Source organism: Convolutriloba macropyga, chromosome 14 (genome assembly GCF_964194025.1).
Source record: "Convolutriloba macropyga chromosome 14, txConMacr16.3, whole genome shotgun sequence".
NCBI lineage: Eukaryota > Metazoa > Xenacoelomorpha > Acoela > Convolutidae > Convolutriloba > Convolutriloba macropyga.
In genome coordinates, this window is record NC_134481.1 from 6,175,242 (window position 1) to 6,196,365 (window position 21,124).

The 21,124-nt window shown below is 32.1% G+C and overlaps 1 protein-coding gene across 1 annotated transcript in view; it reads right to left on the minus strand.

Moving 5' to 3' along the window:
• Positions 1 to 1,451: 1,451 nt before the first annotated feature.
• LOC142353676 (calpain-A-like) overlaps positions 1,452 to 21,124 on the minus strand; it is a 28,491-nt gene continuing 8,818 nt past the window's right edge. Inside the window, exons 4-5 of the mRNA XM_075405983.1 lie at positions 6,189 to 6,454; positions 1,452 to 2,373 (exon numbers count right to left, since the gene is read on the minus strand). Of these exons, the coding sequence (XP_075262098.1) occupies positions 1,601 to 2,373; positions 6,189 to 6,454 (1,039 nt within the window). The 3' untranslated portion in view covers positions 1,452 to 1,600. The remainder of the gene's footprint in view (positions 2,374 to 6,188; positions 6,455 to 21,124) is intronic.

Here is a 21,124-nt window from a genome sequence, read left to right on the forward strand (position 1 = left end):
CGCTTAGAAACGCCAAATTTAAATTATTGTCCGATTTATAAAGAGTGGGTTTCTTGATAAACAGAGGGTACTGCTACGAAGTTGTAGAAGAAGGGGAAAGCATGCGGGAGAACAGTGGTTTGAGTCAAAAACGGAGAGGTCTACGTGTGAAATTTTGTAATGTCGACGCTAAAGGCAACGCAAAATCAGATCTACACTTAGAAATGCATATTTTTGTAAGATAAGTGGTAACTTGCGTTGGCAAGTCGGAAATTTCACCGCAATTTTTGTACATATTTTTGTGTTGAATGCTTTGAATTTTGTCTCTAAATTCAACGCATCTAGCCCAAAAATATGCAAGAAAATTGTGGTGAATTTTCCGATTTTTCAACGCTAGTTACCATTTAATAAACATAACTTAGACAAGATTACTCTGCCCGGGTGATCAGAAAGCACGGGTTGGGGTTTCAACTTGCTAGTAGATACATTCAATAAATTGAGCAACGTTTTATGAACGAGCTAAAGTCTGAGTTTGGCTGCTTTTGTCTGGATTGGAGTGTTTTAGAATGTGGTAAACCGAGCAACTTTGGTAATATTAGTCATATTGGTTCTTTTAAATGTTCTTTACATAGAGGCACATACGAACAGCTTTAGGGTTATTGTCTTTGGGGGTAAAACGATGTACGACTAGGGGATAATGGGGGGGGTTAATGTGGGGTAATTGGGGGGGGGGGTATTTTTAGATTTTACCCGCCAAATAATATGCCGCATAAAGATGTAAGATTAGGGGGGTAATTTTAGGGGGGCAAAGCGATGTAAGACTAAGGGGATAATGGGGTTAATTGGGGGTAATGGGGGATCTTTTAGAGTTTACCGCCCAAAAGTTAACCCCCCCCCCCCCCATAAAAAAGATATAAGATTAGGGGTTAAATTTAGGGAGTAAAACGATGTAAGCTTAGGGGGGTAAGGAGTAGTGGAGAGGTTTTACCCCCACCCAAAAAATACCATCCAAAAAGATGTAAGACTAGGGGGGTAACTTTAGAGGGGGAAAACGATGTAAGATAAAGGGGGTAATGGAAGTAGATTCAAATAGATGGACCGTCATGGATTGAACAAGCATTGATGGTTTAGAGGCTAAGGAGAACCGGCGAAGGGACAGCGGTCGCGGGTTCAAGACTGTCAGTGTTCGAGTATGGGGGCTAAAACAATGTAAGATTAGGGTCTCCAAGCCGGATAATTACCCCCCTACATTTGCACCATTTTACGACCCAAACTTATTCCCCATTACCCCTCACTCACTCGTGCATCGCAATACCCCATTACCCCCACACCCAAAATGATGTAAGAATTGTGAGGGGAATTGGCTAAAAATTACCCCAATTACATCCTTCATTAGATCCTACATTTTTTTGGGTAAAATTTTGACGCGGTTGTAATAATTTTTCCTAATAGTTATGCTTCTAGTTTACATGTTGCCTCAGGGAATTTATATTATACAATTCAAATTACAAATAAGATTATCATCAATTTTGTGCGGAAAAACTATAAATGAACTAAATATACAATTGATAACCGAATTAAAACTTTTTTTGTATCACCTGCCTTAACATGAGCTTGGAGTTTACTTTATCTTACTGGCCGATTTTTCAGTAAGCAGACGCAAGTAGAATTTGCCCTCCTCATTTGGTTCATAGGTGCTGGGAACAATAACATATTCGCCCTCAGGGAGCGAAAACGTTTGAATAGCTTCCCGATTACAAATATGCCGAGGGGTACTTCCACAAGACTTATGACGTAAGAAGAACTTCTTTTCAAGTCGGTTTTCGTCCTCCATGAACATGAATGCGTCATCGCCAACTTCGTAAATCATGAACCCAATTGACAAAGGCGAGTGCAAGAACCCGCGAGAGTTCTTCTGCATCAGGGAAACGATCAACGTGCAATCGTCGTCATCATCTGTGGGGTCGGGGTCGGTCAAGGTCACCATAAATTGGGGATTCGTTCCAAAAGTATCTGGGTAATTTCTGCAACCTCCGGCTGATACTCCTTTAACCCACGAGCCCTCTCGTTCGGAGATGTTGAAATGAGTGTTCGATTCTGAATCGAAAGTTGCTCGGTGACAAATTGTGATTCGAGTAAATTCACGAACGAAGTCGCTAAATGGCATCCAAAATTCTCCGTCGTGATCGTAAGTTACTCCCAATTCCGCTTTTTCTTTGGCGGAAACTTTGTTCCACTCCTCAGATTCGTCACTCCATGGTCCGTTCCACTCGCGATCGTTGCCCCAAGGGTTCCTGACTCGAATTAGTTCGGTTCCGTTCACAATGGCTATACCAGTTAAACTGTAACAATGACCTTTCACAAGTCCGTTGTCTGTTTTTTCTTCCGCAATGCCTGAAAATAACAACAACTACAAAAACAATGACAAAAATACAAACTTCAAAAATTTCTGTAAAGGTTTGGACAAAGAAATTAAAAAGAGAAACTAGATAGTACAAATCATCTGTAGTTCAAGACATCAAGTTTGGTTTTTCCCAAAAGTCAGAAAAATTTCAACATCATGATGAAGGTGATTGAAATTGACAAAACAATGTGCCAGTATGTTGACATTTTGTTTAATTGCGGCCGTGAAGGAAGAGGAGACAAAAGGTATAGGTATAAGTTTGATAACTTAGTAATGATAAAAACACCCTGTAACTTCTCAAACATGGGTGGAAAATGCTTTGTTTGCGCCCGTCTACCTAACAGCATTTTCAGTTATGTTGCAGTTGGGAAACATGCATTCTAATTGTCGCAAATAATATTAATACGTGATATAATAAAATAAACAAAAACTAGAACTTTGAGGCTCAAAAGCAGAACTGCCAAGCAGAATTTCCTCAAAAAAATAGATTTTACTTAATTTATTTCTTTTTTAATCTCACCTCAAAATATGGCAGATTTGCCGGTTTTCTTACTAAAAGTGCCTTAAGAAAATTTGTTGATTATTAGTTTATATTTTGACATTTTTTGTGGCAAAAGAATTTGATTGCAAAGTTGAGTGACCAAAAAGAAGCCTGACTCTGTTGAGTGTCTTGAATTCCGCAAGAATTAGAGTTTTCAACTATTTCTTCAGCAACTGCATGGCAAATGAGAACTAGAAAAAGAAGACCTAAAAAGACTAGAAGTTTGTAACATATATAAATTTAATTTGATGAACTTTCTATCAATAGCTTAGCAAGTTGTCTGAAACAATTTTTCAAATTTTTAGTTCACTATCATCGATATTTAATATCAGTATTAACAATCAAACATTTACACTCAAAGCAAAAGAAATAATTAATAATAGTCAATAAATTGCAAACAACTAATTCTGAGAGGACAGATTGAATTTGTTTATTTTCTCTGTTTGGCAAGAAATTGCGGTATTATTTTTTTTAATTTGTTAGGAAAAAATAATTTAGAAAAAATTTGTGTGATCTGCTCTTGTCATTTTCTGGATTTTTGGGATGCAGATTTTAGTGCAATTGGAAAATGAGTAGCTGAGTTGTTTTCTTTTTGACACTAAATTTCACAATGCCTCTAATGCTGTAATAAAACGAAGCATAAAATAACAAAAAAATGTGTATCTAATAATATAGATCTATGACGCTTAAAACAAGTAAATGAGTAAAAATTAGGCCTAGGAAGTGTCCGAAAAAGGTCTATGTTCCTTATGGTCTGCTCAATCGCTTTTTCTGTGTATTGGGTCTGTTGGCGCAGAGCGTTAGAAAACTGCAGGAAAATCTGTATTAATATTTCAATCCTAAACTCAAACCGTGATTTACACTATGACAAAGAAGACCATTAATGACTTGAGAGAGACAGGAACATCAAATAAAAAAACATTGGATGTTCAAATCAGATCTGCGGTAATGCATCAAAACTCTTTTAGATAAGAAGATGCATTGCACAGTTTTCGTTTAACTTTCTGACAAATTTGTCAGTTGTTGAAAAGATCCGTTAAAAAACGCTGGCCTTGTTGAAAAAAGCTAATTCATGGGAAAAAATTGTTTTGATGGCTTTAGTCGTACGCACAGAACCTCTATTTTTTTTTAATTAATCAGAGTATTTTTCTTCCTAAATTCTCAACAATTTTCGTTACTCAGAACCTTTGAGGTAGATTTTGAAGACCTATCAAGTAAATGGCGGTTCTGTGTGGCCTGGTTTGTACAGCAATGTTAACTTACTGAAGACAATCTACAATACAATACAAAAATTTAACACTTATTAAGCAGTTCTCATTCATTTGATCGTATTGCAAACCAAGTCATTTGTGTTTGCGCATCTCTGATGAAGCATTTGTTTGTCATTCTATAAGAACTCTGATTCATTCAACTGACGTCTTTTCGCATTTTGAACCATTGATTACCAACTGTTGCCTAATTTCTTATTTTGTGTTCAAAAACAAATCAGCAATTCAAGGAATGGTATTTATTCAAAATCAACACAAAAGCTATTTTTTGAAAAAATGTTTTTTTGGTTAATTTTGACTAAATATCATTCCCTGAATTGCTGATTTGTTTTTTCATATTTGGCTCTAACAATTTGGCCATTTCATTGGTCAACATTAAATAGTAAGGCTTGCTGTACGCTTTTTTTAGAGTTCAGAAAGCAATAGGCAATCTTTTTTATCTCGATTTTGCTACTGCTATAATAAAGTAATGATTTATCTGTGTCTGATTGCGAGGTTTTTCTTACAAGAGTTCACATGCACGTTGTGCCAAATTTCTTACATTTGTTTTCACACATCAAAAAAATGAAAACTGCACTGTCAAATATTGAGTACGTCAGGATTTTCTATGTGCCAGAAATGTGTGAAATTTCTGGGATAATTTCATTGAGGCCCAATCGAGGCTCAAATAAAACCTTCTTTAATTTCGTAACTGAGCCATTACTCAAGACGAATTGATTATCGCAATAAGCCATACAAAAGAAATCCAGCGCTATTTTAATATTCAAATCCACACAGCAAACATGACAAGATTGCATTTTATCTTGTTTTTTTAATTATTAAGGTGAACTGGTTTTTACCAAATTATTTTCCGTAAAAAACAACTAAATACGTTGGAGTGTAGTTTTTTTGAGTCTTTAGGCCTTTTGACAGAGTTATCGGTCTGAGCTATATTGGCCTTAGCATTTTCCAGAATGTTTCTAACAAAGTTAAAACTTTTAATTTTTACTACCCTAGTTGAGAAATTTTCGGTTTTTAAACGTAAGAATTTGTCGGTATTGTCGGTTTTTTATAGCCAAAAACGACGAAAGCCCTTACGGTTTTTTCGTCGGTATTGTCGTTTTTGTTCGGTATTTAATATAAGAAAGGTTCGGTATTGTCGTTTTTTAACGTAAGAGAGATTCGGTATCGTCGTTTTTTAACGTAAGAGAGATTCAGTATCGTTGGGAGAAACATTAAAAACTATCATATTTTGAGTTTTCCTACCATGAATAAACATGGAAGAAATTTCGGTCGGCACGTTCTGTTTCAAACGTAACCAACCGACAAAAAACTTACTTGTAAACTACAAGAAAGTATGTCCAATCCCAGTGAGAGTGAATTATTTAACAAAATTTTTATCAATTTTCAACAAGTATGTTACATTCTGAAATTCAAAAATAATCAAGAACTTTATATTTGCGTAAATAGTTTGGCCAAAGAGCTAATGAAAAATTTTCAGGAGTTTTGCTCACTTTTCCAGAATTTTTTTTTCTTTGAGTCGTACGCTCGAAATTCCTGCAAAAAGAACGCTATCGTAACGTTTGACTACATTATAAACGGAAATATCAATTTTCCCAATAGAAAAATCCGACAATTTCTTGCGTCCAAAACCGAACATACCGACGATTTCTTATGTTTAAATACCGAACATACCGAATTCCGAACATACCGAATCTCGCAAAACCGAACATACCGAAGCTTTCTTACTTTCTAGACCGAACATACCGACAATCTCTTTCATTTGAAACCGATCATACCGAACAAACCGAACATGCCGACCATTTCTTACGTAGAAAACCGAACATAACGAACATTTCTTGCGTCGTTTTTGTTCGGTCTTCTCAACTAGGGTATTCTTTCACAATTTCGTCAGGAACAAAACATACTGCGTAATGAGTACACGCAATGCTGTACGATATTTTTGGGTAAAATAGTGTATCATGCCAATTGTTTAGATGGGTGGTAGAATCGATACCTGTTGCGTCTATAGCGCATCCCATTAAGTTTTTCCTCTTATGCGCCCTCTGTACCCTTTTGAACAGATTCTTGGGTGGGACATGCAGCGTGATTTTCTCAGCAATTCCACCTGTGAAATCCACCAGAGCCTCTCCAATCCGCCCACCCATCAATGCTTCATAGCTCTTGAATAACTTGGCATAGGCTTTTTCCAGTAGAGCTGACCACATTTCTCCTCGATCGGCGGAGTGAACAAAGATCAACTTTCCCTTGGAAGTCGGCAATCTGAAATAAACAGAAAAATGCCGATATTTTTGTACGGGTTAGAAAATGATCTAGTGTTGTTTTAGAAGTATGATTGCTGCGTATTTTGGGGGCTTTGGACGATCAATAATTCGTGGAGCACCTGAGTTGAAGTTGAGTTAAAAAAGTGAGAGTCACTACGTTTTTTTCTCACCAGCTGTTGAAGTTTACGAGAAGCAAGACTGAAAGATCATTGGAACGAGGCAACTTTTTTTTCTGAAATATCATTGGAAAGTTGCCTGAAGACAATGGAAAAACTCATGAGCATAACTCTTACGCGACGTTTATTTAATTTTTTTCTTGCGAATGGAATTATAGCCATAAATTAGACGTTGTATATACGTTTCAGTCACTTACAATTCCGTGAAATTTGATGCAGAGCAGTTGTTTTTTTTATTAAATTTCTTTCAAAATCAGGACAAGAGAACGAAGGTACGTCAAGTGGCCAATTGTACTGTATATCAAAAAAAGTTATACTAGCAAATATGCTTTAGATGCCAATTTGGAACTTATCTAAATCAGCGTAGCCTGGCTAATGGCGGATTTCTCGAGTAAATTTACTGGATTTTGTCAAAATTTTTTCAAGACTATGCTTTAAGATTAGGTCAACAAGCGCTGTTTTTCAAGTTTGCTTCAAATTTCAGCTAATAGTTTCCACTACGAGTGTTTTGGGGTTGGCCTGAACAATGGTGACACTAACTTATGACACTTATTTCATAACTAACTTCAACGGCTAGAGTAAATAATCTTCAATCCACATTTCTATCCATTGTTGTAATATCTAATTGCTGAGTAACCGTCAATTATACCAAAATGAAGGAAAACCTTGTTGGTGATTAAAGTCAGAAATATCTTTATCGATATTATTTTTGGATTAGGAGGACAAAATTAAGAGTTTTGCAGTTTTACAATTACCCGTATTGATGTTCACACAACAACAATGATGCCGTTAAATTTGATTGCAAGTTTTGGGCAATAAATTTTGCTCATAGTCGGGGAATTGCCTCAGGTTTAGTGGGAACACAAATAATGAAATGTACATTTCATAAAATAACGAGTATCACATCACGTTCACTGATCAAAAAGAGGTTCGTTTAAATTTTTTTTACCTTGGCTAATAGGTTAAAAACAGAAAATATGCAAAAATTAGACAATGTGGTCGGGTGGCTTTTTCCTATCTAACTACCAAAACACTACCAAAATACATATAAAATTGGGCAAGAGATTGCTACCTGTATGAAGAACGTTTTTTCTAAAAGTCAAAAGTTCAGAGAAAATTTAAATATTTTTTTTTTATTTTTCCACCTTATAGTAGGAATGTGTTAGAAGTAGATAAAACAAGGAAATCAACCACCAGTAAAATTTGTCCCTTTCTCCTAACGCTACTCGCGCATGTCGCATCGGGCAACATTTTACTGTTTGTTGATTCCCTTGTTTTATCTACTACTATATTCACCACTATAAATATATATTACACGCACCATTTTGTGTACAAAAATGTACATAGCTAGTATAATTTATGCATTTCATACACTAATATCGAAAAGTTCTCAAAGCTAGTTTTAAGCCTAATTTCATATCTAATATGCCAAACTATACTGAAATTAGGTTAATCATCTCACAAAGTTTTTTTTCAATAGAATCGGATGGACTGAAAATAACTCAAAATTGCTTAGAAATCGATAATAAGAAACAATTTTCTTTAAAAACTTTGACTTTACCCTTGGAGACGATTGATCTATGATGTTTAACTGAGTGATTCTATGTACCAGGGTACATGATTTTGAGCCGAGTCTTGAGAGGTCTTGCTAAAAGGTTGACTCGCCTTTACCACGCTACGGCAGTATTGCTCGACCTTTCTTAATGGCAACCGTGTGGGAGGGTGCAACTACAGAATGCTTGAACACTTTAATTTTAATTATTAAGCTGACTGAACTCTTAATAATCAGGTGAAAATATTAATGTATTAACACTAAGGATATCAATATTAATGTATCATTTGTAGGGATATCAATATCAATATTAATATTAATTATATTGCTCAATAACCAATCACTTGTTTATCATTTATGAAAATTGTAGTTCTGTCATGCACCTAGATTGTAGCTGGCTATCCTTCTGAACTTCTGCCAAAATCATTGTTAGGAACTTTTTCCATTCTGAGTAGTAGTCTGTTGAGACTAGGATCCTTGGATAGCTTTCACATGCTTGAGAGAAGTTGATATAACTCTGGACAGTAGAGTAGGAATATCCTTTATCATTCAGTAGTTTCTTCCAGGGAATATTCTCTTTGTTTTCTTGATGATTTTGTTTCACTTTCCCCATACGTATCCTCTGTCAGAAATTGTCAGTTGATATAAACGATTCAGCTTTCCCTCCATGTTATTGACTGTGGTGAGATAAGACTCAACTTCACCAATATTGAATGAATTCCTGAGTTTCTTGTGGAAAGATAAATATTCCGGCACATTCACTTCAAACTTGTCCATTGTTTCCTGATGCTCGTAACTTAGTAGGTCCTTCTTGAACTTGGAGAGGAATAACTGGAAGAGTTCTGTTTTAGTTCGTTTTCCAGTCTCACTTTCAAGTTCGGCGGTGTTGTCGGGTGTGCATTTGTTCTCCTTACAAAATGTAATCATTTGAGTTGTTAAATTAGTCAACTCGTTTAGATTTTCTTCAGATACAGAAGTGCATGATAAAACTCCAGTTATTAAAGTCTCGTCAAATGACGAAAATTGTTTAAAATTTTTCGCTAGTTTTTATAGTGAAGTGAAACTCATTATGAATAGCCAAAAAGTGCCGTGGAGAATAAAGGTCCCCTCATGGAGAATTATTCTAGAACATTCTTTTTTCTAGAATATTCTGACATAATTTGTAACTTAAAATTAGTTATCTTTTCCCAAGTAATCACATGTTTGAAAGTAAAGTAATATTTGAATCCTTCTATTAAATTGAAATCTTTGTATAATTTATTAAAAATTAAATAGAAATTTAATAAATACTCACCTTACTAGCTAATTTTTTAGGGCGTCATATATTCGAAATTTTCACTTGTTTGATTTCATTCTGTTAGTGGTGGTGGCTTTCTTTGTCAATGGTGGCGGCCATTTTAGCATGACATGCACTTTTCATTCGATCTGCAAAGCAGGTTCACTAATGTGTAGTGCGATGTTGAACCGAGCTTGTTGACTTCTTGTACTATTATTGGTTGCTAAATATGAAAGAAATCGAACAAAAAGAGCACAGTCAAAAACACTGAGATCGGTGGAAAAACAGTGATTAAAGTTTTTCTGTGTCTTCTTGAATATTATACTCATAAACTTGCTCTCTGAATTGATTTCTAGTATGACCATATCTATATCTATGAAGATAAATACATTGTCCACATTTCCTATTTCTAAATCTTTTTAATGATATATGTTTATAAACATTATACATACTACATGTTATATATTGATCAGGATCAGAATAATGATATGCCAAATGTTCTATATAACCTTTCACTTTATCCATATTTTTACATACATAACAAGAATAGTCAATTTTTACAACATTTTTTCCAAGGTTTATTTATACACTTATTGCATTTCATTTTCATTTTTCGATAAATTTTTTTTGATTATTTCCCTAAATAAATAAATCATGTCTCAATCAACTAATACTAGTGTCATAAACTTTTGCGATGTCTGTAATTTATCCTTTGAATCAAAGAAGGGTTTATACAGACATCAATCATACGATCTCAAACATAAGGAACTATTGGAGAAAATGTCTGAGTGTGAAGAAGAAGAAATCTCGGAGAGGGTGTATAATTCGGATGAAGATGATTATATTATTAAAACTAAAGCCAAAACCGAAGACAGCATCTACTCTAAAATTAAGTATGAATGTAAAGAATGTCATGAAGAATTTAGGATTAAAATAGCTCTAACTACTCACTCATTTAGTCATAATCGTAAGTATCTAGAAAACACAGAAGACTTTCATATAAACTCCAGACACATTATGAGAGAATTTTATATTACTGATAAAGGTGGGAATTACTTTGAAGACATAGACGAAGCAACTAATTACTCTTTAGAAGAAATTAAAAACTGTTACCAGTTCAGAAAAGTTAAGAATTTTAAATATAAGATCACGGCTGAATGTGATTAAAAGAAGAGAACCAAAGAAGAAGTTAAAACTACTAAAATATTCTTCAATACTGATTATATTAATAATAATGCAATATATGAATATGGTGACTTTAATCGGTGGCTAGATTTCGAAAAGGAAATATATGAAGGTTATGGTTATGATTTCGAATTTCTTGGAATAAGAAGTATTCAGTTAAACATTGAACCACCTAAAGCATCTATTGGTAGTTATATTGATTTACCTCCTGATCTCAAAAACTCTAAATTGATATTAAATATACTTAGTTATAAATACAATTGCTTACAACTAACTATAACTGCTTGGCTACATCCCGCCCCACACCATGCAACTCGAGAAAGTAAATTTGTAGATAAACTAATTGAACCAAGGCAACAACATGAAGATGATTTTGCTCATATAATAGGAATACAGAAATTGTATAATCTTAATATTTGAGTATACACACCTTGTGCTGGGGGCAAAGTAGAATTGCTGAAACAAGTGGATGATTTTGATAAAAATAGAAACGATGTAAGAATACTAGTTTGGAGTAATGGACAAATAGAACACTGCGCCCTAATAAAAAATATAGAAACACTGTTAGATCGCCCAAATAAAAACAACATTAAATATTATTATTGTGATAGGTGTACCTATTGGTTTAACTCACAAATTAAATATGATAAACACGAATGCAACAACTCTTTCAAACCAGAGATTTTTTGTCCTAAGAAAAAACATATTAATTTTATAAATGAACACAAACGCCAGAATATAAAAAATATTATAACTGCCGAAATAGAATGTTGCATTGTTGAAGTCACAACTAATGACTGTAAATATGTAATAGCTGAACATATTACAATAGCTGTGGGTTACACCTGGCAAGGTAACTTCAAGCACTACTTCGGTCTAGGCTGCATCAAAAGATTTGCTAGAGATCTATTAGAATTAGAAACTGAGAATAACTTCAAACGCAACAAACAAATGATATTCACAAAATAAGATAAATTATATCATGAAACCAATAACACCTGTCATATCTGCAGCAAAACATGTTTTAATAAAGTAGGAGATCACTGTCATCAAACTGGTAAATATAGAGGACCGGCATGTAAAATATGTAATCTAAGATACAAAGAACAAAACTTCATTCCACTAATATTCCATAATGGCTCTGGATAAGACTTCAACCTACTATACAGTGAACTCTTCAAACAGAATAATGATAAAAGAAAAGTAGATAACATACCACTAGCTGCTGGTAAGTCTAAGATGTTTAGCATTGGTTGTCTCAAGTTCTTAGATAATTATAACTTCCTAGCTATGCCTGTAGATCAAATGGCAAAGATATATGGATGTAAAAGTAAAACATTTTATCCATATGAATACTTTGGTTTGGATGATTACCAAGAAGCTATAGGTAATCTAAAAATAGAAGACTTTAAAACCTCTCTAGATAATGAATTATCAACACAAGAAGAAGTAGATAACTTTAATAGTGAAAACAGTCATAAAACTGGAAAAGATCTAACTATAGAGTATTTACAGAATGATGTGGAATTATTAGACTACTGCATGAATGAATATGTTAAACTAAGTATGAAAGAATTCAAGCTCAACCCACTACATTATGTAAGTCTCTCAGGTTATAGTTTTGATTGTTGGTTAATGTCAAGTGGTGTAACATTAGATACATTACAAGATAAGCAAATGCTAGATGATTTTGTTGGAGCAAAGAGAGGTGGTATATGTGGAATGATGGGTGATAGATATATAGATAAAAGTGATGGTAAGACCATATGGTACATAGACGCAAACAACCTATACGGCTATGCAATGATGCAAAAGCTACCTTATAAGGACTTCCAGTTTACTACTACTACCCTTGATACTATATTAAATACTCCAGATGATACTGATCATGGTTACTATATAGTTTGTGATATTGATTATACTAATGAATGTAAAGAGAGAACAGAACAGTTAGCGCTAATGCCTAATAAGAGAAAGATAAATGATAATGAATTAGGTTACAGAGAAAGAGATGGAGGCAAGGCAAGATCAGAGAAATTAATCTTAGACCAAAATAACGAAACAGAATATATGGTTCATTATAGGATGTTAAAGTTCTATGTTAAGATGGGAGTAAAAGAAACAAAAATACATAGAGTAATTAAATTTAAACACGACTATATATGTAGAGATTATATACAAAACAAAACAAATAAAAGAGCAACAGCTAAAACTGAAGCAGAAAAGGATGCAAGGAAATTAATGAATAACTCATTATATGGAAGAATGTGCATGAATTCTCTACAGTTCTTTCAAAGCAAGTTCCTGCATGATGAAGAAAAGATAATGAAAAGTGTAAGTAAACCAACATTTAAGAATATAACTAGATATAGAGATTATAGCCAAATAGAATATATAAAGAAAAAAATAGAATATAGCTCACCTGTATATGTAGGAGTAACAATACTCCAACTTAGCAAATTAAATATGTTTGATGTTTTCTATAATATTCTACAACCATCCCTCAAAGATCTAACACTTCAGTATATCGATACGGACAGTTTCGTATTAAGTTATAGTGAAGGTAAAGTTGGTAATGAGCATATGGACTTAAGTAATCTAGACATACCTACAAAAACTAATAATAAAGTCCCCGGCAAGTTTAAGCACGAGCTGGATTATTGAGGAATTTATAGCATTGTTGTCCCCCAAAACATATAGCTTCAAAAATTATACTAAAAACACTAAAGAAAAAGGAATAAAGAAGCATAATAATGCTAGGCACATAGATTATTATGATCCATTAATGAATAATACACAGAGAACAGTAGATGAAAGCAGAAAACAAAAAGTTGGCGATAACATGACAACAACAAAAACAAGTAAGATTAGTTCAAATATATTTGATGATAAAAGGTTTTAAGTAAACAATATAAAAAGTTATCCTCATGATGAGAATCTATATCTATTCAAAAGAGATTTAATAAAAAAGATTAATAATACTCCAATAGAGCTATTAAAAAAATAGGGTTAGATGTAAGCAAAGAATCATTAGAATCGTTCATAGATAATATTAAAGAATTAACCATCAATGATGATAGAAAGTTAATCCTTGCCGCCATTACACTCTATAATGATTTATTATAATTATAAAAAAATGACTAAACTAGAAACACTTATAGAATTAAAAAATCTAGAAAAACAAAACAGAAGAAATAGATTAGAAGATAAATTAAAACAACAGGAGTATTATGGTGAAATAGAAGAGTTATTTGATCCTTTAACTAAAACACTATAATGCAAACAATGAAACATGGCTAGCTCATAATGAACACAATCTAGCATTAAGTGAACAAACATTGAGATCAAAATCAAGAGTTAGATAAACAAACTAAGATGATCCAGCAAGCTGGCCCCAGTTTAATGAAGCATTAATGAAGTCCAATGGTGAAGCATTGGTGAAGTCCATCGACAAAGTTGTAGAAAAGGCTCGAGATAAACCAGGAACGTTAGTAGATAAAGACATGGCTCAAATTATTAATTTAATGTCAGTTCAATCTAATCCCCAATTAAAGTTAAAGTTCGTAATTTTAGATATCGCTGAATTTGAAATGAATGGTGTTAAACTAATTTATCAAGAAAATGCATTTATAGTTAAGAATGATATATATGAATTTTCAGATGTGTTTATAAACTTTCTTACTAACCCAAATATAAAATATGGTGAAATCAAGGAAGATGGAAACAAAATTAAAAGGTTTTTATTGGATATTGGTTATGATTTAGGAAAAGGGGATAAGAAAAGTGCTAGATATAGAGCAATAAAACGTATAATAGGGGTAAAAGATGATGTATTTGGCAGGGGTTTAAATAGCAACCCTAGCCCAAATAATCAACGAAGTCGCCATTTAAATCAGCGTAGCTGTGAATTCGTCAATGGTTTAGTAGAAAGACTAGAATTATTAATAATAGAAACAAAAGCTGGTCATGATGGATTATTTGATGAAATGCTAGATGAAATGCTAGAATTGCAACTGTTATCTATGAATATTATTAACCAAGAGCAACTAGATAATTTTATTTTTAGCTATGGTAAATAGGTGACATCATGACTACGTCCATGAGCAAACTCACAACTTCATTGATCAGGGAACCTGCTTAGCAGATAGGTGAAACCATCAGAGAACCTGCTTCGCAGATGACTACATTAATAAAAAAAAGGGAAAAACAACAATAACAACACTTATTAGCTAAAGAAGTATTCAGTCCTCAACAAACAAAGTTTAGAAGAGAAAGAATAATACCATTATATAAAGATGAAACATGGTCAGCTGATTTAATTGATAAGTCATCTCTAAGTAAATACAATAATAATTATAAAATTATATTAACAGTTATAAATTGTTTCACAAAATATGCGTGGGCTATTCCATTAAAGAACAAATCTGGTATATTTATAACTAATGGTTTTAAAACAATCCTATCAGAAGGTCCACAAGGTGGCTCTGAACATAGAAAACCAGAAAAGTTATGGGTAGATAGAGGTAGTGAGTTTTACAATAAAACATTTAAATCTTTACTTAAAGAATATGAAACAAAACTATATTCTACTTATAGTAATTTAAAGGCTGTATTCATAGAAATATTTAATAGAACATTATTACACATAATAAACAAACCTATGTTCATCAATGGCGATGGCAATTGGGTAAATATAATAATTGATGCTGTTGTAACATTTAACAATAACATTCACTCAACAATTAATATGACACCAGTTGACGCTTCTAATAATCCTGATAAAGTTGAATACACTTTTAGTTTTCAGAATATTAAACCTAAACTTAAAGTTGGTGATTATGTTAGCAATGCATATAAACGTAATATCTTCTCTAAAGGTTACACTTCTAATTGGAATAGAGAATTGTTTAAAGTTAATGAAGTTCTAAAAACACAACCACCAGCATATAAAATAGAAGATATTAATGGAGAGATAATAGAAGGTAAATATTATGAACAGGAACTATTAAAATCCGAGTTTGACTTTGAATCTAATAATAAGCTCTTGGATTCTTTAGATATAGACCTCCGGTCATCTGCGAAGCAGTTTCCCTGATCTTCGAAGAAGTTACACTTATAAGCCAGCAAGCTGGATAGACCTACGGTCAGCTACATGATAGATTCAAATCTTTCTGTAAATAAAAACAAAGATGACAAGAAATAGATTCAATCAAGCTAAACATCAATGGCGAAGCATGACCGGAGGTCCATCGGGGAACCCGATTCTCGGATCAACATCAACATCAACAAACAACTTAACACTAAGTAAGGCTCGTGGGTTATTCCTAGAAGATAATGATAATATTGATATGAAGGATACCTACAAAATTACAAACGTACATCCTCCGATAGATGAAAAAGATATTGTTAATAAAGAGTATTGTGACAATTACTTATTATCCTCTTCTAATAAAATAGACATTTTACGTAGAAACATAACTGAACTAAGAAAAGGTGAATTTGATAAATTCACAACTAAAACATTACAACTAAATGAAACACAAGTTAATGATGAACTAATTAATGAGTTTATTGAATCAACAAATGAAGTCACAAATGCTGTTAAGTTTTGTAATAAAGTTGCTGCTGATACTATCTCTAAATATAATCAATTAAAAGAAGAATTTGATAATAATAAGTTCAATCAGAATATCACTAACATACAACAAGATGAAATGTTCACTACTGGGCTAAAAGAATTTAAAGAAGTTAATAAAAAGACTAATTCTTTTATAGATGAAGCCCATTTAAAGAATAAAAGGACAAAAGTACATTATATAATTGCTATATTTTTACGAAGTACGTTACTTGATAATAAAGAACAGGAAAGTCTAGAGAAGCATTATGGCGTTAAACAAGAAGATATAACGAAAGAAATAGAAAAATTTTTTACTAATTAAAACAACCGAAACTATGACTAACCCAACAGCACCGAGTGAGAGATTACTATATACCATATTGTCAACCGTTAATGAACAATACATAAACGAAAAGATTCAAGCTAATAATAAATTTAACAACAATATTAACATTAAAAAAAGATATTAGAAATTATTATGAAACTGAAACTAACAACTATAATAAGAAGTTAAGCAGATATAAGAATTATATTAACGTAGCTGGGATAACAAAAATAGTATTATCATCTATAGCAACAACTGCAACATCAACATCAGTTGCATTAACTGGAATAGGATTACTTTATTCTATATCAATTGCTTTTGCTACAGTAATTGTTTGTGGTTCATTATCAAAAACAATTAATACTAAAATTAGAAATAAAATTATAAAGTATTCACAAATGTATATTTTAAGTAAACAGTTTAGCGACAAGTTTAATAGATTATATACTAATTTCATGAATGATAATAAAATAGATAATGATGAGTATAATGAATTAGTTAAGGTATATGAGGATTATAAGAGGAACAAGAAAAACAAGCTGAGTTTTTTTTTAAACTAAAGTTGTTAGTGTTTAGTTATAATAATGTATTTGATAATAATAATATTAGTATTAATATTTATCAATGATCATAAACATAATATGAATATAATCATAATCATAATCATAATGATAAATATAATATAATCATGGCTGTAAACATAAATATAAACATAATCATAAATTTAATCTTGACTATAATCAAATAATTATCTCTTCTTAGTACCTAAGTATAACCCTCTTCCTTTTTGTATTACCTTTATACCTTCACCAGTAGTTGCAAATTTAATTAAATCGGGTGTGGCTGATAAAGCAGCTCTTGGGTTTCTAGATGCAGCTGCACTTCCTATTTTACTTGCTATTTCTAATGCTCTTACTGGATTATTGGCAACCTTCTTTTCAAAGTTAACTGTAGCCCTACCAACACTTTCAAGGAAATCTTTCAATAGCTCTGCTTCTATTGTTGCGTCACTAACAGTCATTGACTTATTTCTCTTACACTTAACACAATTACCCTTTAACATTTTAGTACCTTTTGAAGTAATAGCTCCACATATATTATTGGTACCACTATAATGTCTGCCAACAACACAATATGAATTAGTTTCAAATTTCTGTAAACGACTCATTTCTATATATAAAAAATCATGGAAGCTAAAAAGTATAATCCTTTTGTTGTTATTAAACCTAAGTCTAAGCCTAAGGTTAGGCCCAAGGCTAAGATTAAGCTTGAAGCTGGAGGCTTATCTCTAGAGAATAAAAAGAAACTAGACATTATTTACGCTAGGGGTTTTGTTAAGACAAGTAAGAAATTGTTATCAGGAACTGCTTCGCAGATAATTATAAATATCTACGAAGTAGCTTTTCTAATCAGGAACTGCTTCGCAAATGTTTCTTCATAACTATGACTATCAGGAACTGCTTCGCAGATAACAATGACTAAAACTATAATTATGATATAATATCAACCATCTTATTACCATCACTATTCACATTAATAACCTTTCTAGTTAATACTAAAGCATGACATATAACATCCGCAACTGCAGCACTAAATTTAAAATAAAGTTGTATTGGTTGTGGTTGTCCTATATGATCACTTTGATATCTTGTATCGAATACATATTTTCGATAACTACTTTTGAATGTTCTATGATTTATATACGGTTTTATATTATGTGGTAGCCCATTATAATCTTTATCAAAGCTAACAATCTCTATGAAAGCCTCATTATAATTATTGGTACCATAATTGATATTCATTCTATCCTCAGGATAAAACTCGCTACCAATCTTACAATAACATTCAGTAACATTAATTATATCAAATGTACTTGCATCATGAGTTTGTTCATTAACATTATTATTTTCAAATCCAACTATTATAGATTGTGGTCTTTCCATCCCACTTTTCATACCTAGATCAAACAAGAAGTTAGTAGCATTGGGTACATTCTTATAAAATGTCTTTCTTTCATAATAGCTAAAGTCTACAATATTCTTTTTACTTAAACCATTTTGAAAAATAGTTCTATTATCATTACTAGGATCAATACTAGGCACATACCATGATATATCTCTGATTTCTATATTACCATCATTAGCAACTGCACTAGGATTAGCATTAACTCTAAATAGAGCTTTATCATTATTATTTTTTTTTAATATTAGTTTAAATCCTAAACCATATATAACCTTTTCTAAATCATTTACGAAACCAAATAGATCACTCATCTTAATCATCATATACATATGACCTCGTTGTGCAGCAATATGGTCACCTTTAAATTGACTATCTCTATTGCCCTGATTTCTAACAAAACCCACTCTTATATTCATCAACAGTATTAGTTAATAACATATACATCAATAGATTAGGATGGCAATGATCTATATATTCAATAGTCCTACCATCACTAGTTTCAAGCTTAATTGAGCTAAACAATGCCATCACACCATAATTAACTAATCTGATATTAGCATCATTGGCAAAAACACCATCAGCATCATCTGATACAACAAACTCAATCTCTAGAAATGAATCACGCTAATTTAAGTGATTCTCTTCTCTATTGAGTATGATATTAATATTGGTATTAACCGTATTCATTGTTGCCAGATTATTTCGTTTATATTTTATAATCTTACTTTTATGTATATCATTATTATAACCATAAGTTGTATCCAAATTAAAATCCATTTTTTAAGATAAAAAATGACTGATAGTTTAATCTTAAGAGAACTGCAAAATATACATGAAGCTTTAACTAAAACTAAAGAAGAGCATACACTTAACTTTAGAATGATAAAGCCAACAGAAAATTTAACTTTGGTGAACCTATACTTAACTCATCAAAATTAGGTTTAATTAGATTATCTGTTTTTAATTCGGTGTTTAATGTGAATAGAAGGAACAATCAATTCATATATGATATCAAGGGTGAAAAATGGTCAGATACCCGTATCTTAGCTATTATACCAGGAGCATATGAATTATTCGAAATAGCAGAAATAATAAAAGAAGAAACTGATGGTAATGTTATAATAGAATCTGATAAGAATACAATGAAAAGTTTAGTAGAAGTGAAACAAGGTGCAATTATCTTTGACATAGAAAATTCAATAGCCCCATTACTGGGCTTTAAAAAAATAGTATATGAACAAGAAAAATATACATTTCAGAAAATTGTTGATATTATGGGTTTCAGTACTATTAACATGCCTTGTAATGTGATATCTGGTGTTAAAGATAATGGGAATAACACAGACATACTATATAATTTTACTCTAACAGAACCACCAGGCTATCTAATAAATATTATACCAACTAATATCTGATATCAATAAATAACTAAAGATAGAATAGAATATATAGAGTTTCATAATAAAGATGAGCATGGAAGACCTATAGACTTTAATGGTGATGTATTAAGTTTTACTTTACATCTAGTGTAACTAGCAACTTTGTTCATCTGACATAGTCAGCTGACCAAAGGTCCATCTGTGTTAACACAGCAACTTCGTTGATCTGGTGTATATATAAACTTAAAGTTAAACTAAACTACAAAACTCTCCGATCCCAATTAATTCTTAGTTTACCATTAATATTTTTGTTTTTAGTTATATCAATGAAAATATAATTATAAGGCTCTTTCCATACTTTATTACATATATTAGCCAAATCGTTATAACTAAAATCAACATTTTAAAGAAATCTTGATATATTGATACGAGGACTTTACATCTTTGTTCAAATAAAATCAACAGATTACAATTCTCTCTAACCTTCTGACTATCTATTGTGAATAGATTTTGATTAAGATGTATCCTATTGCAATTATTATGTCTACCTCTACAAAAGAATTCATTAATAACTGGTTCTTTGGCTCTAACATCATCAAATATCATTAGTTTCTTTAAATCTTTGGGTAGTTATCAGGAGATGGTAAATCTCTTATATCTTTAATAAATTCGCTAATTGCTTTTGGGTTATTCTTTCTAATCCATTGTATTGATCACCAGTAGGTCCAATGATGTATAGCTTATCAATATATATATACTAGCTAGAATTAGTTTTTCTGATAAGAATGTCTTACCACATTCACTAGGACCAGATTTTATACATCTAAAGTTATCTGGGAATTCAGCGTCAGTAATTATATCATCATCATTTAGCCATGATTGTAGATCTTCATTTATGTTTATAAAGATAGTGTTAGTAGGACATTCTTTATTGTTGGGTTCACCCTTTTGATAGGACTTCGTCCATGCTTCGCCATAGGACTTCGTCCATCCGGGAACCAGTTCCGCCGATGTTTTACCATGTTTTTCATCCAATAGATCTGCCAAGCAGGATCCCTGATATATAAAATTATCATTATCATTAACATTATCATTATCATTAACATTATCATTATCATTTTCAGTAAAGCTACTTCGTAGATCATTGTAATTATCATTATCCTTATCATTAACATCATCATTATCCTTATCATTAA